At 40.0% G+C, this 27,675-nt stretch overlaps 1 protein-coding gene across 14 annotated transcripts in view; it reads right to left on the reverse strand.

The window, feature by feature from the left end:
* Window positions 1-27,675, reverse strand: part of CTNNA3 (catenin alpha 3) — a 444,137-nt gene that overhangs the window by 142,322 nt on the left and 274,140 nt on the right. For 6 of the 14 annotated variants that reach the window (XM_058421605.1, XM_040071771.2, XM_040071769.2 and 3 more), the window contains one exon: window positions 13,158-13,250. In XM_058421605.1, coding sequence (XP_058277588.1) covers window positions 13,158-13,250 — 93 coding nt within the window. Of the gene's footprint in view, window positions 1-7,617; window positions 7,651-13,156; window positions 13,251-17,149; window positions 17,255-19,526; window positions 19,788-19,828; window positions 19,902-27,675 lie in introns of those variants that run through there. The other 8 variants (XM_058421606.1, XM_058421610.1, XM_058421607.1 and 5 more) reach the window with 8 other exon arrangements.

Raw genomic sequence — 27,675 nt, forward strand, 5'->3', positions numbered from 1 at the left:
GAAAGCTGAATATCTTGTGCACAACATTTTTAATCATAAAATGCATTTCAGTCAATATAAACAAATAAAATTCAGGTCATGTTGATAACAGCTCTAGACAATACAGACACAATCTACCCAAGGGCTAAGTGCATTCCAAGAGTAAATAAATTACTGGCTATATTTGTTAATAAAACTGACTTGTTCTGTAAATTCAAAAAGTAAACTCTAAACCCCACTGGAAACATCTGAAAGCAGATGCAGAGTAAAGGGAGATTGTTTAATTGTTATATCAAAAGTGACATATCAAGACAATGCAAGATTGTGCTTCCACAAGAAACCTTCTGATGGATAATTTCCATCCACAGTCCACTCCTCTCCTCACAACATCCCAGAAAATGCTACCTCAGCAGCATTATCTAGTCTGGATAATTATGAGGAGATAAGTGTACAGGTAGTACATGACCATAAAGTTTCACAAAATGTTCAGAATTAAGACACCTACTGCTCCAGAGAGAGACTCAAAAATCCAACAAGAAACAACAACACAATAAGAACTCAGCAATTCCTAAAATACTAAATGCAGAGGCCAAAAAAATTAAGACAAATTATGATCCAAGATAAAATTTCCAAGTGCTATTTGCAATCTCTGCTTTGGAAGAAGTAGTCTTTAAAGAACTTACTAAGATTCTTTCTCCTTTCCCACAACTTAAAAGTCGGAAGGAAGCATCTCACTCAAGGCATGTGGTTTAACAGTGAACATATTTGACTATGATTGGTAGTGAGTTTGAGAAGTAATAGATGAGTTTACTTGTTCTGAGAATATGAGACAACTTGAAGCTCTGCAATAAAACATCTGTGAACAAAGTTATATTACCTTACCTTAAAATCCAGCAAAAACTGTCTTGATACCGACAATTAAAGGAAGATTAAACTTCCACATGGTTATTAGAAGCTACTGGCCAAGGAATTTGTGACTTAATTAAGAGCACATAGATAAAGCAATCCCTCAAGAACAAACAGAACTGTGGGCAAGGGGGTAGTGCAGCAATTCTACAAACATTATTGATCTGATACAGCAGGCAAGAAATTAGACAAAATTCTGCATGGCTTTGTCAACTGGTGTCTGGGTAGTGGCTGCCAGTGATACACAGAAGTATGTTATCATTACACTGAGGTAGGTTTTTGTATTTTATTAAAAATAATTGTGTAGTCTCACTCAAAAGCAAACCTTCCAACATAGTCCAGCCCTACTAAGAGTCATAATGAGCTCTTCAGGAAGAAGACCAAACCCACACGCACCAAGCAATCCTCTCAAGCTCCTCCTACCACTGCACACATCTCTTCTGGCTCTACACAGGGACTACACGCACATTTCTGAATAAATCTGGAACCCTTCCACAGAAAAGGCACACAGTTATCTTTATCAAAACAATAATTTCCATTATTTTAGTTGAAAATGACACAAAAGCACAGAAGAACTGACAGCGCAGATAAATACTCCATATTTACATTTGGGTGGATAGTCAGTCTGTTTTTTGGAGACAGACAACAGAATAGGCTGGACACTTACACACTGATGCTTCAATGCATCAACAGTACTTTCCTTTCAAAATGCACTCTCTTGACCTGACAAGTAAAGCAAACAGCAGATCCCAAAATACATTTTTTTGCAGGCCAGATTTCAGGTGTCTGATCTGTGTGTAACCATAATTTCACCTGCTTTTGCTCTCTTTATTTTGCACTACTGAAACTCAAGTAAGGAGAATAAACATTTCTGTTTCTGCCTTTTTGAATACAGTGTCTGTAAGTGACCCAGGGAATGTTCTGGATAGGATATTCAAAGGTATGGAGGTGGATTGCACAAACTCTCTAGTTTATTTTAAGAACTAAAAGTGCATTTTTTGACTCAACCAAAAAACTACAGTTCCTTCAGCTGTATTTTTTGTAGTAGCTATACACTCATTATCTAGGATCTCACCTAGGATCCAGAAAATCAGAACACTGAGCAATTACTTTAAATCATTTTAGTTACAGTTTAGTTTCTAACTAAACAATTACTTTCTTGTAGCCACAGTCTGTATACATGGGGGGCAATTAGATTCTGCTTAGAAAGCCACAGAATATTTCACCCAAGTTTATCAAGCCTTGAGCAATGCATTCTCAAAATTCTGATTTCAAGGGAAGCATATTCTTAAAATAGAAGATTAAAATAATCCTCAAGACTTACTGATACATGGAAGAGGAAATAAAAAAAATATTCTGAGTTCTGCTTATGATGATTTTTTGAGTATAAAATAACAAAAGAAAACATAGTGGAAGTTGTATCTCCAACAGTGCTCCATCCAGAACTAGAGCTCAACTACCTGCAGTTCACTATAAATGTATTTACCTTTCTGTTCCTTCACAAAGTCTCTTCATTCAGCAAAGCTTTTTAGAGATGTAAACTTTTTCTACATTTTCTTAGGCTGTCTAAATACTCCATCACAGCACAACAGCAGTACCAACTAAATTGGGATAAAACTTCCCACAGGGGATTGCAGGATTTACTGATCAAACTGGGACAAGCCATGCAGCCAACCAGCACACATCACACTCCCACAGCTATGGTACAGCTTCCAACCCATGCAGGCATAAAGAAAACTCCAGGGAATTATATAGTCTAAGGACTTGATCTCAAAAGGTGTTCAACATAAAAAGGCCCTGTGTCTACATACAACCATAATTATCAATCAAATTAGCTGCATACTAAAATTACAATATAAAACTGAAGCTTATGTCATTAACCTTCTGTTTATTAGATTTTACATCCAAATAAATCTTTAGTCCAATTGATAATGTAATGCATATAAACCAGAAAGGTCCTTATGGACTATTCATTCATGTGCCAAACTTTAGAGTGATGAAATAAAACTCTAATGGAATTGTAACGATTGCAGTGTAAGTACACTACGGTTACAGTCGTTGAATATTTGGTAAGATGAACACACATATGGATTACATTTATAAACTGGGAGGAAGGATATCATTACAGCTCAACAGGTATAACACAACTATTGCTTCATATACATTCTTAAGTATATTACACAAAATCCCAACCAAAACAGCAACAAGAAAATACAAACAACCTACTAAATTCATATTAATTAATTCCTCATTGCCTCTTGGGATTTCTAACAAACCCATCACCATTACAAACAAAACTAGTAATTTAGTAATTATCTAAATGCCGATGCCCTTCATTTCCCGTAACACCTATAAGCTACGGTGCAGTCTGAGCTAAGTAAACAAAGAGCTGAAGCCAACAGCAAGCTTTCAACCTCACACAAAAAGAAGTTACTGAATAGACAGAGAGCAGAAAGCTTTAGGAAAATTACACAGATTCAGGGGCATGGAGGTTGAAAATCCATAATGTGCCTCTGGGAAGAACAGGCAGAAATAGTCTGGTGAAAAAGAGGAACTCACAGGCATTCTCAAGTATAGTCCATGTCACTCAGACAGACAAGCTCAGATTTTTCACCTCTTTCTGCCACAGTCAAAGATTTAAGCAGCAGCAAACACTATCATGCCCTTTCTGGTCCTGGAGGTTTTTACAGTCCTCCCAAGGCCTCATTCCATTGCTCCTGGCCCCCACTGCAGGCTTCAAGGATCTTGCTAAGGCTTCCCTTGCTGCAGCCTACAAACACGCTGAGCTTCCTGGGCTGCTCCATTCTCCAAGTTCAACACAATACAACTGTGAACAGACAAATAAGCCAAGAGAACCCATGCAGACCAGATTCTTCCTCTAGCAGAATTAGAGCAGAACAACACTCAGGTGATGTGTTTGTCCTCACGACCAGCAATGGAAAGAGCTTGCTTGGGTTAAGTAAGAACATCCAGTACTCGTGCTCTAACCCCACCCAGTAATTAAGCGCCACACTTGAAGCCATGCATGCAAGCAAAGGAAAACAAGGAATTCCTATCTTCAGGCACACGTTCAGCCAACCCCAGGAAAACAAGGCTCCATCACTGTGTTATAGATAAAGTCATGTGCGCTTGTTCTCATGCTCTTCTCATAGCCATGTGGTCAGAACAGTCTCGACTGTACATCCTCTTCCCATTGCAGGTCAGTTAGAGCAAATGCTCCTGAGCAGGACAACAACCACCATCCTGTTAGCCAGGTCTCATTTCAATTCCTGGCTATCAGAAGCTACATGGGATAACAACTCAATATTCGAGGAAGCTACTGAAATGGCCAGTTAAAATCCAGGGTAAGGTTACGGCATCCTAGCCAAACATACTGTCTGCATCTTTTCCTACTAGGATGCCAATACCAGTATGTGTGGGAAATAAAACATGAAAATTGACACCACCAAAGGTTTTCACAGAGCTCTTAACAAATCCAAAATGATCTACAAGTACACATCAAGCTGCCTGTGTAGCCTACAAAATCCAAAGAGTAGTTTTGAAAGCACTACAATCCCATGATACACATAATGGCATGACCTTATCTGAAACCTGAAACTTAATTCCCTGCAGGGGAAATAAGCTTGGTAAACATCACCTGAAATTACTTCGTTTGCAACAGTAGTGAAAGCTTTACGATGTAAAAGGAGGCTTTTCTAACTCAGAATAGCAAATTAAGACTCTGCCTCCACGTCAGCAATACTGCACAATCATCTAAGAGATATAGGAAGGAAACAAGCTGCTGCTGTACTTGCTACCTTTACTATTACTTTCAAAGCTGCTGTGACATTTCCTAATTACTTTTAATCAGGAATTTAGTAAAGCAAGCAAATTGCTATGTATTTTTGCAAATATGAATGCAAAATGGAACACAGAAAATCCTCTTGCAGATCTCGTTACCTCTCTTTGCCACATTTAATGACATTATAGCATTGTAGTTTGCACTCAGAAATCATGGAAACACAAGAAGGTTAGTCATCCATTGCCTTAAACTTCATTCTACTACTATAAAACCATTTAAAAGCTCTTTTTAAAATCCTGGAAGCTCAGAGACATGAATCAACCATGTAGGATTTGCCCTTTCACCCATGTCCAGGTCAGACACTCCACAGATTGATGGAATGGGAGGGGCTGGAAGGGACTGCTGAAGGTCAGTCTGGTGCACCTCCCTGCCCAGACAGGACCACCCAGAGCAAGATGTTCGGGACCACATCCACATGTTCCTTTAATATTCCCCCTCAGAGCTGTGCCAGAATTTCCCCAAATCACTGAAGCCTACCCTGCACAAAGGGCAAGGGAACAGCGTGCAGGAAATAAAAAGAAATTGTTGTGCTTTTGCTTTCCAAGCTCATGCAGAAGGCAGTAGAAATCTCCAGAAAGTTTGTTCTGCAGCTGCAGCTCATGGGACACAGAGGCACACACAGGAACATGGACCACGCAGCCCATCCGGTCATCAGTGCAGCCACACCAGACTCATGTGTACCTCATCCACTTCCCTAAGTGCTTGCCAGACTAAGTAAGTTCTTCCATCTGTTCCTCATCTACATCCCCAGGTGACTGCAGGCTGCCGAGCACCTACAAGCATCCCAATCACACTGCCAGTATTCCAGCTGGAAAACATCTCCAGGCTAGGTGTAAAGTAACAGAGATGCACAATGCCCCAGAACCAAGCCATGTAAGCTGGATCCATGGATCAGATATTTTAGCTCCTTGCTTCAACAAGAACAACAAATTCCCTTGTCAACCTATGCTATTTACACCTCTCTATTACTGCATGCTACAGCTATTTACATTTTCTCCTCTTTATTGCTGTCCATCCCTCTCTTCCAAAAACCATGTAAAAACTCCATCTCTAAACAGCGCTATTATTTTGCTGCCTTGTACTACTCCTAAGCTTTCTGACTTTCCTCCCCAGACTCCGTAGGTTTTTTTTAATCACAAGAAGTCTCTAATAATGATACTTTACTGCCATTCTTTCCCTTCCTGGCATTTTGCTTTAGCACTGTCACCAACAAAATGTAGCATCTCAAACTAACTTAGAAATTCAGAAAAAAAGGATGAACTTGATGAGATAAAAAAGGAAAACTCTTCTAGAAGAAATACTTTCAAGTTTTAAAGGCAAGGGGAAAAAATTATTTATAAAACATTCATAACACTTTGCTGTAATATGAATCTATAGTAAATGCACCCCCAGAAACTTTAAAACACTCAGTCTCATGTCTTATGTCCACTGACTGAAGGTGAGGCAAGAAGAGGATAACATAGGACAGCTTCTGTATTGCTACGAAGTTGAGGCTACTTAGGGCTTGTATTTTTGTTTAATATTACAAAGTGAGAATTTGTTGAGGATTCTATTTGAACACAACAGATGCTGAAGATGAAAGTTAAGATTGAAAACCTCCAGGCATTGTGTAGTTAATTATTCTCTCTCCAAGTACTATCATAAAAGAGCCAAGCAGTCACAGCCAGCGTGATACTTTCAGGGGAACAAGAGTAACAGGGGGGGGAGGTTCCCCCCTTCAAACTGTTTATTAGACAAGTTCAAGCCAAAGCAAACATCTAAGCCTATTTGTACAGAAGCATAAAGTACTGTGCCTTCCAAAATATTTTGGTGTTCTACTTTAGGAACTTTAGGATCCATAGTATCCATAGGTGCTCCACTTTAGAGCTTTAGGAGCCATAGTATCCCAATAAGCTTGCTGCAAGGTTTTGAAAATGACAAACCTCAATTTCCATAAACTGAGCAAGATAATATCCTGCAAATACTAGTCTCAGTACATTATGCTAGGGGATATAAGAAAGATTTTTTTCCTTGTACCACCTGTTATACAGCCAGACAGCTGGTTTTGTACACACCCCTCTTTAGTGCAGGTGGCTTTTCACATGAATACTGCACTGCTCCGATGGTACAAAGCACCATCCATCCAAACAGGGCCACTCATCATTGTGTCAACTGAGACTAACACCCTCTTCCACACAATGTCTTCTGGTAACCAGTACAACAGATGTCCACCAATCCTGGACAGTGCCTTCTGTCACCAAAGCTGTGCCACTGCCAGCTCAGGCTGGTATCACGCAATGAGTCTGCAGTGCCACCAAAAGCAGTGACTGCTCCTCCTCCAGACTGCCCTCACTCCCTTCCCTTGAGCAAGACAAGCCTGCTCAGGCACACACACAGCAAACTCTGTGGCACTGGGCAGCTGTCCTGAAGGAAAATGTCACCTTCCTGCTCCCCAGGTGGAGTCACAGCAGTTTCCTGATCCAGACTGCAGAGTAGCCATGTGACTTACCGCTGCTCATGAGGGAAGGGGCAGAAATGAGGGCTTGGGAGCAGGGAGGGAGGGAAGTGTCCAGCAGCACTGATGCTGTAAACCAGACCAGCTGGCTGTGGAACCAGGATGTATGAGAAGGAGCTTAACACAGGAGTACTCAACAAGTCTACCATAGATACCCACATTAATGACAAAACGCTCATCTTCAGCAGCATTGCGTGTGAAGTTTGCAACATGGTGAAAAACTACATAAAAACCATCACTTCACCAGAGCAACTTTCCTTTCAGAAATAGTATTACTAAGGCACAATACATACATTCAATTAAAGTCTCCACTGAAAGGCTGGAGATGATACCTAAGAAACTATTGGATACTAACATCTGGTTTCTGTTTTTTTAAAACAGATGGTAAAGAACTCACCGATTTGCCATGTTCCTCCCCCATTACTTCTGCCTTGTATTTGAAGGAAATAGTATTAATACAGATAAAAGGAGATGCCACACAGATGATTCAAGCACGAAGATGAAACTGTGGTTATTAAATTGATGTGAAAAGTTTTTATGCAGCTAAGAAAAAAAAAAATCTTCTTCTGTGTCCTCCACTATTTAATGTGCCAGAACAAATAACAAAATGGATGATTAATTTTTCTCTCATGAAAGAGTAAATATACAGGAAATGCAAATTGCTAGCTTCAAAAATCTGCAGCATCATCAAATACATACTTAAACTCCAATACCTGAAAAATGCACCACATCAAAAGATCCCGCGCACTGATTAGTTATCAAGTCTTATTTTTGTGAAAAAGAATTTTCATGTTTGCTATTACTTACATCCTAGAAAATTATACAGAAGGAAATTATATCCATTTGTCTGTATCAACAAAAAAGGGCTAGACAATTTAAGAGTAAATCCACCCATAGCTCAAAGGAAGAGCTAAATTCCTCCATTCAGGATGGAGAATTCATTTTTGTAACAAAAAACACAAATACAGTGCTTAATTTTGAGAAAAAAAATATAGGACATACACATGAAAGCTTGACCAAAACTTGTAAAGCCTAACGAAGTCACGATCATTTTCTAAGAAAGCAGAGAGCACACAAGCCCTGCTTGGGAAGTAGTTTCTCAAGTTGGATTTTTTTTTTTTTTTTTTGGGGGGGGGCACGGTGCTGTCACTGTTGGGCTGCTGAATGCTTCCATGACACTTTGCACCAAACTGGAGGTCATCACTGTACTTGGAAGAGCAGAGAATGCAAGTGGCTACTGGACTGGAATGGAGATGCTTTGCCTGGATCCCTTCTGCAGAAACATGCACACTCCAAGAAACCCATCAATCCCTCAATTCTTGGTTCTGTGGTATTTCTGAATTTACTGATTGCGATCACGACACGCAAAGCAACCACATGGAGACGAGGGATTTGCAGGGCAGAGATGTTCCTCCGAGAGAGTCCAAGGCTGAGCCCAGGCTGAGAGCCCCTCTGCCTGTTTATTTCTTACTTTTTATACATTTGTGGGTCTGGCTGTGGATTGGCTTCTGGGGTTATCACATCCCAGCCGAATGGCCAGACCAACTGTCAGTTACAATTGTTTTCAGGTTAGAAATACGCAAAGGAAAGGACAGAGAATGAAAACAAAGGATTTATGTTACATGTGTGAGAAAAGGCAAAAACTGCTCCTAATATTGTACAGAAGCTAAAAAGACTGACTCCATCTTATGAACAATCAAAAGGCTTTAAAAAACTCAGAAAAAACAGGGTGATGACTGATAATAATACTGTATGCTATCAAGACAGGAAAGAAAGCATCACTACAACAGTGCTGAAATTATTAAAATTCAAAGAAAGGAACGCTGCAGAGGCTGGTTTCTTGCAAGGCCTGGTGGTTTTTGCCTTCTCACTGCAGCTACACGTGTGTCAATAGAGAAACAGATCTATAATACAGCAGGCAGTTCCAGACTGTCATGTTGGCACTGAAGAAACAGATGAATTATGCTGGACAAACCAAATACAAGATGTTCAAGACAGCTGTCAGATCAGTATTTCAGTGGCCTGTAAACATGATGTGTATAAATATATTCCTACTGATCAGCTCAGCATCTTGCTTACCCCAATACCTCTCTCCATGGTACCTGAACTACCACAGCGATATATTTACAAAACAACCATAGCCAAAAAATCACCTTCTATATTTACTGGTTTATCACATACCAGGCAGTACTAAAAGCTACCAGCAGCATATTAAGTTCTAAGCAGCAAGAAGAGATGGCATTCAAAATTACAGTCAAATCCTTTACAAATGTGCTAAGTGTTACACACTTTACATTAGTTACATAGATTTGCTTTTCACCTCAGTATATAAACAGATGGTTTCTATCTCTTAATACTTCAGAGAAAAACAACTCACCAAAATACTAAGATCCAAGGTTCTGCTTATATCAGTGCTTACACCTCTTCTTTAAAAAATCTGGTAAAATATTCCATGGGATCAAATGACTTTCAAAAATTCTTTTATCACCATCTGAAGATTAAGCTAAACCATGAACATTCATGTGTTTTTCTTGCATTTTCCTTCCTTACATGATGTTCCAGTAATTACCCTGTACTGCTCTGGTAACCAGCAACAAGCTCCAGTGAGAGCTCTTTTTCAAAGGAAGTGAGCCTAAAATTCACTATTTCAGATACAGTTCTAAAATATCTCGAATCCCCTGCTCCTTACAACTCTCCAGGGATCTTTATGCTAACAAAAAGGCTCTAGGCAGAGCCTGATGACACTCTGAAGATCATCTCAGCTGTTGACTTTTAAGACCACCCACCTCTGATCTCCACTTTGACACAACCGTTCCAGCTTTAGGCTCAAGGTCATTCTTCTCAAAAGCAGCAGCTTAGGATTTGAAAGCTATTTTCTACATGAAAATGTAAAAGCCTACGAAAAATTTAGATGGAGAAACCAGATTCTCATCTGCTAATTTCTAGTTTCCCACAGGATAATTCTCTCCCTCTATGTTGAAAGGTTTACCATCTACCAGGTACTCCAGAGGACTGTTAGAGCAGCCAGAGTCCTCCCCAAACACACCACAGAACTGAAGCACAAGGACAACAAACCCCAAACAGGTATGAGCAAAAGATTTCTACAGGTTTACAGTCTTGCTTTTAAAAACAAAAACTTGATTGCTTCTGTTGGTTCTTTCCCTTCTCTTTCTTTCCCAGGCACTCATTTGGGGTCAGGATTTTGAAGGCGCACCAGGACAGTAACATGGATTCCCAATACAAGTGACTCTGGAGATCTTACTTACCTGACTACACCCAATTCTCCCAACCAAAACTGAGTTACATGATCAGAAATGATTCTTCATCAAATCATGCAACCAGCTTTTCATATGTTTATTCTATTATTACTGATTTAACACTATATTAATTTGTCATGAAATATTCATAACATTCTAGGATCATTATGTGTTTTGCATTGGCTCTAATATAAATGCCCAGCTTACTTCATTTGTTGAACAGTCAAAATATTTGATAATAATTTCACTTGAGAACAACAAAAAAAAAAAGGCAGATCAGAACCAGCCCGCTAAATTCTACCTACAGAAGAGTATGATTAATGTAACAGAAGCCAAAAGGCTTTCCTCCAGTGTTTGCCCACTCTGTAAGCTGCCTCTTCCTCTGTGCTCTACAGGAAGTTTTGCTGTCAAATCTGCAAAACTCCCAAGATTCCAAGGTGGTTTCTTGTTGTAGTGCATTAATTTGGTTTATATTGTATTTCATTTTTATATTGGGTTTTCTTCAGTATCCCCTGTTCCCCTGGATAATGTATCATGTGGTTTGCCACTGCTCAGCCCCGCCCATCCTCCCACACTGGAATATAACCCAGCTCTGTTCCACTCCCACCTTATCCCTGATTGGGTAGTGGCTTGTCCCTGCCTCTAGGCCTGTCCCCCTGGGAAAAAGCCCTGGGACGGCCGGGGGCTTGCTCTCTTCAACCAGGAGGAGGACGGGGACCGGACTGAGCTCAGGACTCTGCAGGGGCAGGACCCCTGAATAGAGCCATGATCCCCCCCAGAGCAAAGAGCAGACTCCTTTTGCCATCAACAGATGTCTGTTCTCTCTAAAGAAAAAAGGTTTGCCTCTGGGTAGCTTTTAGGACCCTGAAGGAAGATTTCTTCTTGAATGGTTTCTCCCTCAAGCTAGCCAAAACAGAGTTCGGGTTCCGAGGGGAGAGAGAGAGCTACTTCAGTTTCTGTAAGTGCTAGATGATTTCTTTTGGTTGGTACTTTTTTGGGGCATTTGGGGTGGGAAGGCTATATTTTATTTCTGCTATACATATTTAAATCCATACCATGCTTCCCCCTTCATTAAATATTTTGCAAAGCACATAAAATACCTTTCTTTTCACTCTGAAGATTTAAGAGCATTGGGGAATCCTGCATGTGAATTTCCCCATTCTGAACTCTAACTGATATGTCTCACAGGGAACTTAAGAGATAATTGTTTTCCCTATGAGTGTATTTAAATGATATGGCATAATCTGGTGTACTGAAAAAATTGAAGGAGCCCTAATCTGCTATTTCTTACTTAGGTAAAGTGTGAATTGCTTTCACAGGGCATGGTCCTTATCTAAGAAAGCAGCAATGAACACACCATCAGTAGTAATATAATCTTATGTGCATTCCAGATTCTCTTTTTAGCCAGATCTATAACCATGAACTAACTAACCCCAGTTTACCTTGAGGTTAAACAAAAAGGAAAGAAATAAACCCAAGATATTTTCATTCTGCTATAGGAAATTAAAAGCCTAGAAACTTAAATGGCTGTGAAGAAAAATCAATATTTTAGTCAGAATTAGATTTTAGAGGAGTTTCTGGTATCAGATAGGGAAGTTTCCATTTCAATTAAAAAGCTGCATCTAGATGCATAACAATCCATTATAAAAGTGCACCTGACCCCTGGAGAAACAAAGAAGCTGTTAGAAGCCTTCCTAAAAAAACAGTAAAACATTAAATCACATAGGAGTGTGATGTGAAACAGAACTCTTCCAGTTTTAAAAACAGACATTGAAACTGAATTATTCAAGAAAAAACACTGATTTGTGACATTTTCAGATTATCACACTTCCTCGAGGGAAATTCCTTTCTCCAAGAAAGAAAGTGCCTGTTGCACTTATTCAACAGGCATAAAACAGACTTCTTGCTACTGAACATATTAATATTTGCTCTTCATCTTTTATTTCAACTTTTCAACCACAAAAGGGTAAGAATACTTATGCCACTGTGTAAACTACAGTGTTCTTCAAAGAACTAATGATCTTGAAATTATGCAGCCTCAAGGCTGCAACAAAGATCAGATTCACAGGAATCAGTAAAAATCTTTGCTCTGAAAGATCTAACTGCAGAAGTTCTTGTATCTCTGTAACTCTGAACATAAGTGAACACATTTTTGGTACTTAATATCTTAGAAAAAGTGTATCAGTAGCTGCGCTTTTTTTCCCATTCATTTCCTTAAGACGAAAGTTCAAGCTTTTAAATTGGTGATAATCAGAAGAATTCATACTTTACTCTTCACTTACACAAAAACCAAATCAAGTGGTGAGTCACTCAAGTTGAAGGTCAAAATAGGTACTGCTTTTTAAGAGTAAATTATTCCCAATTTTTTCACATTACAATGTTCATTCAATCAGGTGCGACTTCAGAAACAGAGCAGCATATTTTTACAATTGCCGTTTCTATAGCTTTTGGAACTCCCAACCAATACAGACTATTAACCATTTCTATGTTAACCACAGAGAAAATGAGGAGATTACCTAAGTATTTGCATTTATCATTTGGTCTCCATTTGCTCCGCTGAGCTGTGTAAATGGAATGTGAACTTAAGACTTAAGGAACACAATTAAACATCTGCATTGTGTGACAACACCGTAGTGAATGGTGAATGCATTGCAGAGGGAATGAAGTGAACAAGTCCTACCTGTGGGCACAAAGTCTCAATGTGATTAGCTGCCATTTGGACAATTTTCGTTCCATCTTCATTTGTTGACAATGAACAAGCAAGATTGGCAACCTTAAATAAAATAAATATACAAATAAGCAAACAGCTTGTAAGCGAGTATTCCTGCTCAGACTTCAAAAAACATCTCTGCCAGAAAGCCTTCATTTTGAGGGAGAAATATTTTGTGAAAGAATGGTTTTGAACAAGGAAACACTGCAGGAGGGAAAAGAGCTGTGGGAAGAGTGACAGTGATGAGAAATCTTATGACCTCACCCAATTTAGGCTCAGTGGGTAACAGCTGCAGAATGGTGTTTAGAAAATAGGAGGAAATTTCAAAGTAAGAGTCTAAGGTTTCAGCACTTGCTTGTGATCTTGCCCCTTAATTTTTCAGAGACCTTCAAATCATAACCAGCTTTTACGCTGTTCTTTTAAGCTTATTTTTTAAGACTTTAAAGCTCAAATAATACTTATCTTGACTTGAACACAAAGTAATTTCTGCCCTGAGCTATCCACAGATCATTCTTTTCATTGGTGGAATGGTTTTCAACTGAAATGATCATACCACATCATATAGCATATACAGAGCAACCAACAGTGACAATGTATATGGAAACCTGAAATCTGTGAAAGCATAAATCTATCTTCTACTATAACATTCACCAGAGAGACACAGTTTCCTTTAAAGTAAAAATCTCTTCCACAATGCTCCGCAAGTTTAAGTGGATGAAGGAAAAAGCATTTCACTGCAACTAAATATCAACAGACTGAAAGAGACAGGTTAGACAAAAGTACAAGAGACGGTGGGATACTGGGATCCAGCAGATCTTTTTATCCTGCTGAAGTAATATCAAGTTCTTCTGTAAACTACTCTACGCTTGTTAACCATCACAGCCATCCCCGAAGTAGCTGTACTGCCTACAACCACTCTGATGTTAATGAAGACCAAAAACTGCCTGAGAACCAGACCTCTGCAGTGCTGCAAATACAAACACAGCCACAGTTATTCTGGAGCTACCCAAAATTAACACGACAGCTTCTACAGTTCAGCTGCTGTGAAATAGCTGCAAATCTTCCTTTATCAACATTTTAGGACACCACTACTAGTTCAATGATGATCTGCTACTAAATACTTTTATTATTCTTACTTGATATAAGTAATTACAAGACATTAGTCAGTGCATAGACCAATTAATTACTTTCCTTATTGAAAAATCAGAAGAGATTAAGAAACACTTTCTGAAATGGAGATTTAGAATGCAGGGCCTTCCATGTACACCTGTGCCTACACAGAAATACTTCATACAACTTTCCCTGGTATTCCAATACAATTCACTGGTTCCCTACCCATGTGATGTATTATCTTTTCCAAGTCAAAAAACAATGGTTAAGACTGAAGAAATCCAGTTTTCATCAATGCATTGACACTGTATTCTTTTACTTGAAATAAACTGCTATGGGTTGGGGTTTTTTTAATGCAGTATCTGAAAAAAAATGGGTTTGTTTCTATGCTTTCCGTCCTGACTCTTCAGCCTAAACTACCCACAGATTACTTCATACCATCACAGTACAACCCCAAACAATGTTATTCTCTCCCCTCAAAAAAAAAAAAAAAAAAAAAAAAAAAAAAAAAAAAAAGTAGTTGTTCTTTAGATTGGAGGTCAGGAATTTTCACTACTGATTAATTTTCCCAACAATTAATTCACATTGGCTTCAGTATTTTAATTCCTTTGCCCCAGTCACTGAGGGGCTTGTGCATCCTTAATTTCAATCACACACACTTCATTCCTATATCAACTATGTAAAATGAAGCACTCTACAAGACTCAATGCAAACATTATTGATTCAAAGAACTCTTCTATACCTAAAGCAGTAACATTTCAAAGGTAAAATAAAAAGGCAATGCCAGCCATTCCACCAGGACAAAAACTCTCAGCAGCTTTTTTTTCCCCCCCTCTTTACCGTAATTTTTCAAATTAATTTGGCAGTTTCCAGAAAAACTTTACTTTCATTTCTGGGAATCCACTAAAAACATGTGTGATACAGAGCTCCTGTTTAACAGTGAGGAACTGCTCTAAGCAGTTTTGTCCCCATCTTGGTGAGCAAGGCAGACACAGATGGTTTACAGCAACTTTTTATCCTGTTTCCTAGTTACACTAGCTCCAACATTTCAGTACAAATGCAGTCCTTGATGTAAATTGTGTCACAGTCACAGAATATTAAATTAGGATGAAAGAGGTTTCCAGAGATCATGTACTCCAACCCTCTGTTCAAAATATGAGAATGAACTTGAAAACAATTCATGCCAACGGCTCAATGTAACAGATCAGCATCTGGGGACAAATTTATGTGTGTTGTACCAGATCATGTGGAAGGTTAGAAGGATAAAGAAGTGTGGCTCTTCTCTGACAAAGCATGCTCAGGTTGGGAAGGAGCTCTTAATCCACAAGCATTCCTTTTTATTTTAAGTCAACAGCAAAAAGGGTGTTTTTTTAATATAAAGAGGAACGACTTTCTGATCTTATGCTTCCCCTCCAGATTCTTCAGCTCGAAGCATTCCTTGGTGATGGCCCAATTGAGAATAGTATTGAGAAGGAGCAAACCAAGGGTATAAGCAGTGGGAATTTACATTAGGCCATCTACAACAGCAAACTGAGATTTGTATTATTTACATTAGGTGTCTTAAAAAAACCTTTTAAATTAAACAAAATAGTATTGGCTACTTTGGAATAAATACATCTTATATTTTGGGTGTGGATTTGGAGTTCATACTACAGTGCTATGCCAGCAGCAAATTTAGACCGTTGCCTTGCATTTTGATCAATGTTAGTAAGACTTCTGTCTCCATGAGAAAATGGGTAGAATTTTCTTCTCCTGGCATTGAGGCAGCATTTGTCCACATGCACCTTAGGATAAGTGAAAGGGCTCTCAGTCCCATCAGTAGGTAATGAGGCTCACACCCAAAGACAATCCACATCCCTGGAAGTCATTTACATGGTCTCAGCCATTAGTACATTCACTGTTGGTGCTTCCCTCACCAGCTCCTAATGAGATCTCCTTAACACAAATACAAAACACAATAATTCAAATAAATCACATGGAAAGGGGAAAACACCTGTGTGTGATTTTTCCAAGCAGAAGGAAGGGCATGTGAGAACCTGAAGTCTTTTGAGGCTATAATATTGCTAATAAGGAGGACAAGCTGTTTCAGCAATAGTAAATGTCTATAGTCCACAAGAAAGAAAGAAAGAAAAAAAAAAAATCAAGCCCTAGCACGGATAAGACGTTACTGTCATCAGTATCATCCACATCTCAAAAGATTTTTGCAGTCTGAGAAGTCCTCATTACACCACAGTCTCTCCCCTAAGCAGCATAAACTACACAAATACATTACATTTTTTTGTATTCTCTGGGAGAAACTAGCTTCCCTTAGAGGGACTTCAAACCTAAGCATACTGCAACTTCAAAAACAAAATTGCAAAATGAAAACCCAAGATTCCTCTCAGTCAGAAAATAACTGTCCTTCTGAAGAGCAAAGTTTGTCAGGACAAAGAAAAAGCTTTCCTGTAGGCTGGTCTGATAGAAATCACAACTCTACCAAAAAAAGTCATGATCATTTTCTCCAAGCATTTTTAAGATACTAAAAAAGCAGTTACACAGCTTTTCCTTGCAGAGAACAAACCACCCTTGATGAGGTTTAAGCAACATCAATTAAAACACTAATTAAGGTGCTGTGGGAAAAGAAGACTTTGAACTGAGCATGTAAGTGCAGCACTGGCAGTAGATAAAATATTTCATTAACCTGATGGATTTTTAGATTGTGAAGGCACCAAAGAGTTTATTTTTTTTTTTTTGAAGCCCATTACCTGCACACAGAAGATATGCCAATGCACATTTCATTTATTCCTGCAGTTAATAAACAAGCTTCTTACAAACACTTCAACTGGTGTTTTTACTATTGGGTGAGAATTTACCTTTCTGTATTGGGGAGGGGGTTCATCTCTTTAGCATATGGTGACCCAACAACTTTTCAGGCTAAAAATTGCTGAAGAGTAAGATTTGTGGATAGCAGATACATTCTGTTAAAAAAAAAAATCAACAAATCATATTCCTCTCCTTGGTTTTTATATTATGTGGGACTAGTGTATCTAGGAGAGAGCACAACTGGAAATGTGTCTCCAGATTTTTTCAGTTCCCACTCTTTAGCAAACAAATGAAAGGCAAAGAAAGATGCACTTAGAGGCCATGAGAGATACATCATACATGAAGAGGTTCGATCTGTTGTCCAAACTTCCTTTTGGAAGTTTTCCCTTGCCTATGCTCACACAAGCGCATTCACACTGTGAAACCCCTAATGTTCTCTCCCCAAGCAGAGGCTGAAGGCTTTAAGTCATTCTCCAAAAGCTTCAAGCTTCATTCAACCTCAGATTTCCCAATGCTTTCCACAGGGTAGTAACACAAAACAGAAAAATGCATATAGGCCAAACACCTTGGGGAGCCACTAACTGCTTCCCAGTGGATTTCCAGAAAATTGTGGTAATTCTCAACAGCCAACTCCCTGAAGCCATCTATTGCTAGAAGTAACAGAGATAACCCAAAATCCTTTCTGGAGACAAAAGGGATGAGTTCCCAACCCCTTTAGAGCCTTGGGGCAAGTGGAAGTTCCCATGCAAAGTGAGAGTGCCTCTTCCCTGTGATGGTCTTACAGTTGATTCTGCTGGAAAGGAAGAGAAATCCTTGGGAGACACATTCCAGCCATGAATGCAATACAGTGGTTCAGGAATGAATCCTGATTCAGAGTTAACTCCAGGATGAAAACAAAATGCACTATCAAATGCAAAAGCAAGATTTTTAAGTAGTAAGGAGTAAATAATCACTGCACTGCCTCACCACCTGTTTCATTCGCAGTTGAGAACAGCTTTGCTGATCTATTGTCCACACTGCACAGCAAGAATTAAATGTGCCCCCAAGGATTTTTTTCAGTCAAATTCACTCCATTAACTCCCCAAAATAAGTATTTGCTCAGGAACAGATTGTCTGCTAACTAGCTAACTTCTTCTTCTACAAATTGTACAAAATGAAGCAGCATGTTGCCTAGATGTGATCCCTTTTGCTCCACCAATACAAGCTCAGTTTCTTTTCATTATTTTACCCAAAGTCCCAACTCACTTATACTGTAAATCACTAATGATAACTAAGTCGTTAATTCCATGAAAGCTTCTGGTTCCTCTTCTTGCTGAAGATTTCCTGTTCTTCGTATTAAATACCTCCTGTCAAGAAACCGTTTCACTGAGGCAAGAAAGATCTTCCAAAGCTTTCCAAAGTTCTGCCTAGCCTAAAGTTACCCAGGTCCTTCACTACACTGCAGGGTAAGCCTGAAGTCTGTTCTTTGGAGATTTTTTTAGCCAAGTGCAAAGAATCCTCTGGCGGCCCAATCCCTCCCACTGATAACCCTAGAAAAATTCTTAGTACCACACTGGGAAAGTGTTACTAAAATAAAAACTGGCATGCTTCGAACATTAACTTGTGTGTCACAAGATTTCAAATAGTCTTTAGAAAGTTTAAAGTACTGGTCCTATCATTTTGCCTCTTTTAAAACATAGTAAATATCAGAACAAAAACTTACCGGTTTTCCACAAAACCAAGCAAAAGTATTTCTTATACACACCTCTAAAGAACACTAACCAGATATAGTGTCACTTCAACATGTATATGAATTCTCCCTGGCACTGGCAAGGAGTGAAAAAGGAGGAGATTGCACAAATGGATGCAAAAACAGCCCAGTAATCCACTGAGGTAGAGGTTAATCCTGAATAATCACAGTTCAGACAATATTTCATTCGTAGCACAGCAACTGAATACTGAGCTGAGGAATAACATTTGAATTCCAGAATTACAGCAGCCAATATGGCTTTCAATATAAATTATATACTCTGTGTAAACTGATTAATACTGTTAGTCTGCTCTCCTCAAACTATAAATGAAAAAATGTATTCATGTGTTTTCTGCTTCTAATTTTGAGGTATTCAGAAATACCTTCGCCAGGTTTTACATGTGTTCTCAGTCTCTACCACTAGCTTTATTCATGAAACCTTAAGAAGTCCTTTGAGAAAAATGACTGTTCATACAAAAAAAGAGCCATGAAAAAACTACAAAGGTCAACATTAAATAATTATTCTATACTTTTTCAAAGAAAAGGCTACACTGATGTATGTATGTCTTCCAGTCATTGCTGCATTTTTATATGCATTTATGATTACTATGTGCATTTTTATGGGCTTAATAAAACTTACATAGACTACAGTATTTGTTTATAGTGAAAAACCACATTCCTGTGGACTAAAAACTTACCTCTGGTGGGCAATAAATATCACAGTGTTGCTTGTTTTCCAATCCATTTTCTACCATAAAGCTTCATTTCTTTCCAGATCAAGTCAAGTAGTTATAGCTCAGGTCAGAAGTTACACTTGTACCTTTTGTTAGTTTTTACTTTCATGGGGAAAGAGTTACAAACTCTACTTAAACATGCATTTACCATATATTATGCTGCTTTCCCTGCCTCTTTTAGCTTTTCACCTCCCACTCTTTCAGAAAGACTCCTGAATCTGCTAAATACTGTAGGGGACTACACACCTGCAAGCTTCTTCACTCACCTTTTGGTTTCTTTCACACTTCTCTTAATAATGCCTCTCTCCATCTCCTTCCATCTTCTGCAGAGCTGAATTACCTTCTACTACATTACTGCCAAACCCACTGCTGATTTGACAAAATTAGCTCAACCTGCTACAGCTGAGGCTTATCACTGCCCCTCCAGGTGTTACCAACCACCTGGTTAAGATGGTTCAGACTCTGAGGAGTGTCATGAAACTTCAACTGTGTCCTACCAAGCATGTCCAAGATTCTGCCAGTGTAATTAATAAAGCATGTATAAATACTCATGCACTAGATTGTTGAGCTTTGTTGTGTTTTTTTTTTCCTCCTAACAGCATAACTGTAACTGGTTTATTTCAAGTTCCATGTGCTCAGACAAGTCTTATCTCATACAAGCTCATCCAGGAGATTGCCTTGACGAATTGTGCCTCAACCAAAATGAAAATAGATAACACACACACTTTGAGCCAAACACTGCACACGTGTAAGGGAGAATTCTGCCCAGTAAAATTCCAGACACCATTTTCTTTTCAATAAAGGTGTCAGACCTGATGCAGAGCCCCATTAAGCTTTCTCTCACTGCTTTAGGTCACAGTTACATTTGAAGAATTCATGTGGGGTTCTCTCTAGATTCTGAGCTCTGGTTACAGCCAAGAACAAATAATGAATTTGTATTCTATTCATGCTCTGGAAAGCTAGCTGAAGACTCTAGTAAAAACAGAAACTGCCTGTAGTTGTGACCTGTGACTCACTTATGGTCTCTCCAAAAAATGTCCCATCTGCACTAGACTTCATCCACTGCATTAACTGTGAAGTGGCCTTTGATCCTTGAAGAAAGCTCCTTCCACAGGCTGAACATAACAGCAGGTGAAAGCTCTAAAGGTAAACTACTCAATGAAAGCTCCCTCTCAGCACCATTTACTGGAGTGTTACCAACAGGGGGCTTTCCAGAAGTATTCTATGTATTAAACCAGAAAAAAGCAGGGTTTTCAAAAGCATAAAGTGGCTATCCCAATTCTGTAGTCATGTAACCTTCTCCTTTTCCTTATCTCAGCCTCAAAACACAGCAAATAAGAAAGCAAGAGGACACCAGTCATGCACAGAATTAGCCAATTCCCTAAAACAACCAAGAGAAAGAGTAATCACAACTCCCTGCCGGAATGCACAGCTCTTGAAGGAATGAGGCATGCACAAGTGCTGATAAACAGATTAATTAACTGCCCCTAACAGTCTGGGAGCAGCAAGATTTGATCAACATCTATTACCAGGGGAACTCAGTAAGGATCAAGATGGATCAAACCATTCTCAAAACTGCATGCAACCCTCCATTTCCTGCACTTCAGTAATAAAGAGGAGAATACAACACATACAATAAGCTGTCAAATGAATACTCAAAATTTCAGGCCTTTTTCATCTAAAAAGCACAGGCAAGATTCAAACATATGCATGAACACATCCTCACATTTTCTTATCACTTGTTAGTCAAACAGTCCACAAAAAAAAGGAAAAAAAGTAAAAATAAAAGTCATGCAGCTTCCAATATTCTGCCAATGGCAATATCTGAAACCCAGCACTCTGAAAGCCTTCCCAAAACAAGTACAAGTCCATCTCCCAGTTGAAAAGAAGAAATTTACCCAAGAAAGCAAGTCAGAGGCCAAGGCAGGTTATGTGATGTAGAACCACCATGCCCTCCCACTTCACACAAGTACACACTGTGTGCGTTAAAAGAATTCTCTTAAAGTAGCAGCTTTTCAGAAAGAAAACCAATCCCACTTCCATAGCTCATTAGGAGTCAGTTCTCTCTTTCAGTACTCCTGGAATCTCTCTCAAACCCAAGTGCCTCCCCGCAGTCTTTGGAAAAGACCTTTAGTCTATGGTGGTCCTGCTTCCACTCAACAAGACTTGAAAAAGTGATAAAACAGGATTCCTGTAACACTCCATCCACAGACAGCTTTAAACTCAAGGACGTGTCAAAACTAAGCCGCAATAGGATGCAAACACCCCCACACGGGTTGTTTGCCCCTCACCGGTGCTGAACTGCACTCCTTCACCCCCACGGATGGCACTCTGTCTCCAAGAGCTGACACTGAAAATTACGTAACTCGAGAAAAAAACTCCTAACATTGTTTTCTGATGTTGCCTCACAGATTGCTGTTTTAGAATTTATGCTGCACGAAGTTAGCCTTTAAAGCAGCAAGGCCAACAAAAGCACCCGGTTCCAAAAGCGAAAAAGCATCTTGAAGCAGACGATAAAGCAAAAGAACTCAGGGCCATAGGTGGTAGCCGCCCGTCCTGCCAGTGCCGCCTCCCCTCAGCGCCCGTGGCCCGCACGGCTGGACTCCGGCAGCCAAAAAGATGAAATTCCGATGGACAAAACCACGGAATTCCAGCAGCAGGGACAGCAGGATTCCACCGCCAGGTCACTGAAAGACACGTTCAGCACTCATGTTGAAAGCTCCACGCCAGCACTCGCTGCCCGCTCCGAACCTTCCAGATGAGGGCAGGGCGGGAGCGGCGCTGAGCAGCAGCATATGGGGGGACCTGACTGCACACAGCTCTGTGTGTGTGCATATGTGTATGTGTTATGTGCCTCATCGCTCACAGCTCTGTGTTTGTGCGTGCATATGTGTATGTGTTATGTGCCTCATCGCTCACAGCTCTGTGTTTGTGTGTGCATATGTGTATGTGTTATGTGCCTCATCGCTCACAGCTCTGTGTGTGTGTGTGCATATGTGTATGTGTTATGTGCCTCATCGCTCACAGCTCTGTGTTTGTGTGTGCATATGTGTATGTGTTATGTGCCTCATCACTCACAGCTCTGTGTTTGTGTGTGCGTATGTGTATGTGTTATGTGTCTCATCACTCACAGCTCTGTGTGTGTGTGTGCCCCGCTGATCATAGCTCTGTGTGTGTGTGTGTGTCTGGTGTGTGTGAGGGCCCCATCTCTCACAGCTCTCTGTGTGTGTGTGTGTGTGTGTGCCATCCCTCACAGCTCTGTGTGTGTGTGTGCCCCATCGCTCACAGCTCTATGTTTGTGTGTGCATATGTGTATGTGTTATGTGCCTCATCACTCACAGCTCTGTGTGTGTGTGGGGGTCCCATCACTCACAGCTGTGTGTGTGTGTGTGTGTGTGTGTGTGTGTGTGTGTGTGTGTGCCCCATCACTCACAGCACTCTGTGTGGGGGTCCCATTGCTCACAGCTCTGTGTTTGTGTGTGCGCTATCGCTCACAGCTCTGTGTGTGTGTATGTGTGTGTGTGTGCGCTATCGCTCACAGCTCTGTGTGTGTGGTGTGTCAGGGCCCCACTGATCACAGCTCTGTGTGTGTGTGTGTCCCATCCCTCACAGCTCTGTGTGTGTGTGTGTGCCATCGCTCACAGCTCTGTGTTTGTGTGTGCGCTATCGCTCACAGCTCTGTGTGTGTGTATGTGTGTGTGTGTGCGCTATCGCTCACAGCTCTGTGTGTGTGGTGTGTCAGGGCCCCGCTGATCACAGCTCTGTGTGTGTGTGTGTCCTATCCCTCACAGCTCTGTGTGTGTGTGTGTGTGCTATCGCTCACAGCTCTGTGTGTGTGTGTGTGTGTGAGGGAGGCTCCCATCGCTTACAGCTCTGTGTGCGTGTGTGTGTGCCATCCCTCACAGCTCTCTGTGTTCTGTGTGTATGTGTGTGTGAGGGTCCCATCACCCTTCAGGTCTGTCCTCCATATTGCAAGGAGCCATTGCCTGCCTGTCCCCAGGCACACACAGTACATTCTTTCACATTCACTATAGCCTATATTTCATATATCTTGTAAAAATGTAACTAGTCCTCTCATTCATTTTCACCCTTCCTTTTCCCCTTAAATGAACCCGTAATTTTCTCAGGTTTATTAATTTTTTTTCTCCTCTTTGTAAATGCTGCCATGAAAGCCATGTATAGACAGACAATTCCAGCTGCCAGTGGAGCTGGACATAAGCTCATAGCTACTGTAGTTTATATGGAACAAACCTTGTACTAACATAAAATGTTGCTGTCGCAGTGGAAGTCTCCGTTTCTGTTAATGGAGTTTAAAGGTTCATAAAATATTTTATAAGAAACCCTTGACTAATTTTTGCTGTGTGATCTCTGCTTTAGGAGATGTAAAACTGATCACAAAGAAACATTTAAAACTCTTCATACGCCTTGCAAACAACACTCACATATAAAATTGTCCAGACCGCAAACTGCAGATTGGAGTGTGCTCTGAAGCATCAGTATGAGCTCACCCAAAAGCATGTGCATAGAATTCAAACTGCAGGAATGTGATCATACTAAGGTCACTGAAAAACTCCTCGGAGATCCTATCTTGTTTACAGTACACTGGCTTTGAAAAGAGGCACATGAATTGACTGTTACTCACTGCAAAGCAACGCCCTGACAGGAAACGATCCTCAGGCACCGCAGACACCTGTCTAGCAACAACAAAAAGATATGCAGGAGTCATATTTCAAAGGAAACAAATCTCTGTGCAAGGAAATCTAGAATTTTTATCTACAAATGACTCCTAGTTAATAAAGCTGTATCTCAGAATATGCTGATCTGAACTTCCCATCACAAAAGTTCCTGGGATATGGCTACTACTGTCCTCTGTCCCCTCACTGCCTCAGCTGGATAAACTGATAGTGTCACTGAGGACAGCTCATACAAGAGAAAGCATGTCTGCACAAGTTAGTTCTGTCCTGCTGAGCCTAGCAAGGAAGTTCCTCACACCTAGCAAGACCAGCCCGTGTTTTTCAGAAGGTTTTAAAAATTTGCCATGAACTCAGTATTTTGAATATTAGGCTAAGAGTTATTAAAAAGCAATTTACTACAATGATGTTAAAATGTTAACCAAGTGAATTCCTTGGAAGTAACTACACTGACATTATTGCATATTGTTTAAGATTGATGCTCAGATTCTTTTAAAAAACTTCTGCAGAAGATGAATAAAACCAAAGGGAAATACCTAGCAGGATGTTCCTTTTGTCTCAGCCAAGCTGTCATAAACAAAAACATATCCAACTTCCCCAATAAACAATGATCATCTGCCTTCCTTGTAATGAGAAGTTCTAGTCCATGGCTTCCCACAGTGTTTTCTGATAATTTCCTTACTTTTTTTCCCCCAGCCTTTCTCTCTTTTTTTTTTTTCTTTAAATTTCATTTATGCAGTTATGCCTGTATTGTAAAATTTGTCCTACTTTTGCTTTCTTGTCTCAATTACAAGGTATGACATAGCTCCTTTAGGAGCTTTGTCTAGTGTACAAACTACATTTCAGAACAAAAATGTTTATCAGTTATTTCAGTGAAATAACATGTATTTCAAGAAATTCGTGGTATAAAGTATGGTCTTGTAAAAAGCATCACCCAAGCAGTGGCAGAAAATTACTGGTTCAAAAGCCATTTGCCAGCAGTAAAATAACCAGAAAGACTCCTAGAGAGGTGGTTAAACTGAGCAAAGCCAAATTGTCAGCAAAATACTCTTAAAATCACAGAATGCTTTGAGCTGAAAGGGATCATCCAGTCCCACCCCCTGCCATGGGCAGGGACATCTCCACCAAACCAGGTGCTCCAGACCCCATCCAGCCTGGCCTTCAACACTTCTAGGGATGGGGCAACTTCCCTGCGCAACCTGTGCCAGGGCCTCACCACCCTCACAGGGAAGAATTTCTTCCTCCTACTTAATCTAAACCTACCCTCTTTCACTTTAAAACTATGAAGAGTAAACCTCCTCCTTGAGCAATTATCACAGCATTCATATTCTATGAAAAAAATAAAAACAAACCTAACAAATGAACAGAGAGACTTCTTTGGTACTTGAGAAGCGCAAGCTTTAGTAAAATCATGTTAATGTTTTGATGATGAGTGCCTTTTTTTTCAGCTTTGGAATTACTCTGTTATAGCTGACTGGCTCATTACAGATCAATGTATCAAAACGATGAGACTTCTGGGGGTATAATGGAAACACAATTATCACAATTTCTAATATTCTGAGGAACTTCTAAATCTGGTTTCTGCAGTAACAAAAGCAAGAGGTCAGTGCCAATGCACTTGTGTCAGCTCTCTGTACAGTATCACCACAGACGTTAAGCAGTGTATCCTGCAGGGGAGTCCACTTCCCTCCCGGAACTCCCAGCACACCACACGAGGTGCCTAACATTTCCAGCTGCTGAAATATGCCCTCAGACACAGAAAGTCTGGTAAATCTTTGGGTTGTTTATCTTTTGTTCCCTCACTTCACACTTACACAATAAAGGCTGTGATTAAGAGGATTAATGAAAATGTCACCATTTATCACCTGAAGTTCAAGCAGTAATAGGAAAGTTGGACCTTATTTGATTAATTATACAGAGGTACAAAAATCCTTACATTATTAATTCAGAACTTGCTGCAAAATGCTAGAACTCTGTGAGCTCCAAAACAGCAAGGTTCAAAGTCTTAAAGCTTACATACACTCAGAAGTACATGCCTGACTTTAACTAAATTTTATTGAATTAATTTTCTTCATTCACTGTCTTGACCACATTGGCACTCCATTAAGCATCCATCTACCAGCTCCAAAACATCCAGAAACAAGTTATTTGTCTTTAAAGGCTTCCTTCCACCTGCCTGCCACTTCTCAATTACTATTGCTAGACTGCTTCTATTAGAACTTAATACAATTTTTTGCATTTAAAGAATTTGTGCATCATTCCTATGCTGCCTTTAATTTTAGAAGTAATTCCACACAACCCTCCCCTTCAAATGCCATTACCATGATTAGGTAAACCGCCTTTACCTGTTGCAGGCTCTCTGCAAACACCCACCCACCCAACTGGAGCAACACCTGGCAGCAGAGGGCTTGTGGGCTGCCCCAGGGCCCTCACACCCTCCTGCTAAGCAGGTCAGTTTGCTGAGGGACCCTGCAAACTCACCGAAATGGGGAAACTGGGGTTTACACCCAACTCCTGGGCTCACCAGCACTGCATTTGTGTTTCACACTCAAAAGTTTGATTTTTAAACAGCTGCAGAAAAAAAAGTATCTCTAAGCAAAATTAAGTAGCGCCCTTTCTTATTATTGTTTTGTAGTTATATTAGTATTGCTAATCACAGGCTTGCTAAAATTAGCAAAGTAAGCAGTCAGGTTACTCAAATGGGTCCACTGAGGCCTTTGGATTTAACTGAACAAAGAAGAAGCCACAAGAAAGGAACCCCCACTGGCCACACATCCCCGGTGTGCCATGAACTAAACCCTGTCTGAACGAGGAGGGGCATGCAGGTCTCTCCTGAAAGTGAGAAAGTCACGCAGCTGCAAAGGGAGCCTGAACAGGAATTCCAAATCACACAAACTGAAGATGCACAGAAATTAGCAAACTAAAATTAAGTGTTTTTCCTCTCAAGAACAAAGCATTAGCTTACTAACTGAGAGTAAAAAAAAAAAAAAAATAAAGACTGTGTGATAAGAAAGGAGGGTTAATTAGCATGGTAATGTAATGAAAATCCACTTCCCATTCATAAATATTGATTGTGTGTAAAAGAGCTTAACTTATTTACAAAAATGACATCCTAATCTGCTGACACATACATTTTATTCCCAAAATGCTGACCGCTGCTGTGCATGCACAGCTCCATATGCTAACTGCGCCACAGTTCAATGCTCTCTGAAGCAGAAAGCCACACCAGGGTTCCGTGCGGGCAGATCCCATTGTGCAAAGGGGCTCTGTATCCTCAGGACAGCTGCTGTACACACTTCTGTACTAACACAGAAACTGTACAACAAAAATAGAGATGAGGATACTGTCTACACCTTACAGTCTTCTACTGCTATTTTGACATATATTATCATACCACTGAAAGTATATTATGGGTTAAAGAA

This window comes from Hirundo rustica, chromosome 8 (assembly GCF_015227805.2).
Source record: "Hirundo rustica isolate bHirRus1 chromosome 8, bHirRus1.pri.v3, whole genome shotgun sequence".
Taxonomy (NCBI): Eukaryota; Metazoa; Chordata; class Aves; order Passeriformes; family Hirundinidae; genus Hirundo; species Hirundo rustica.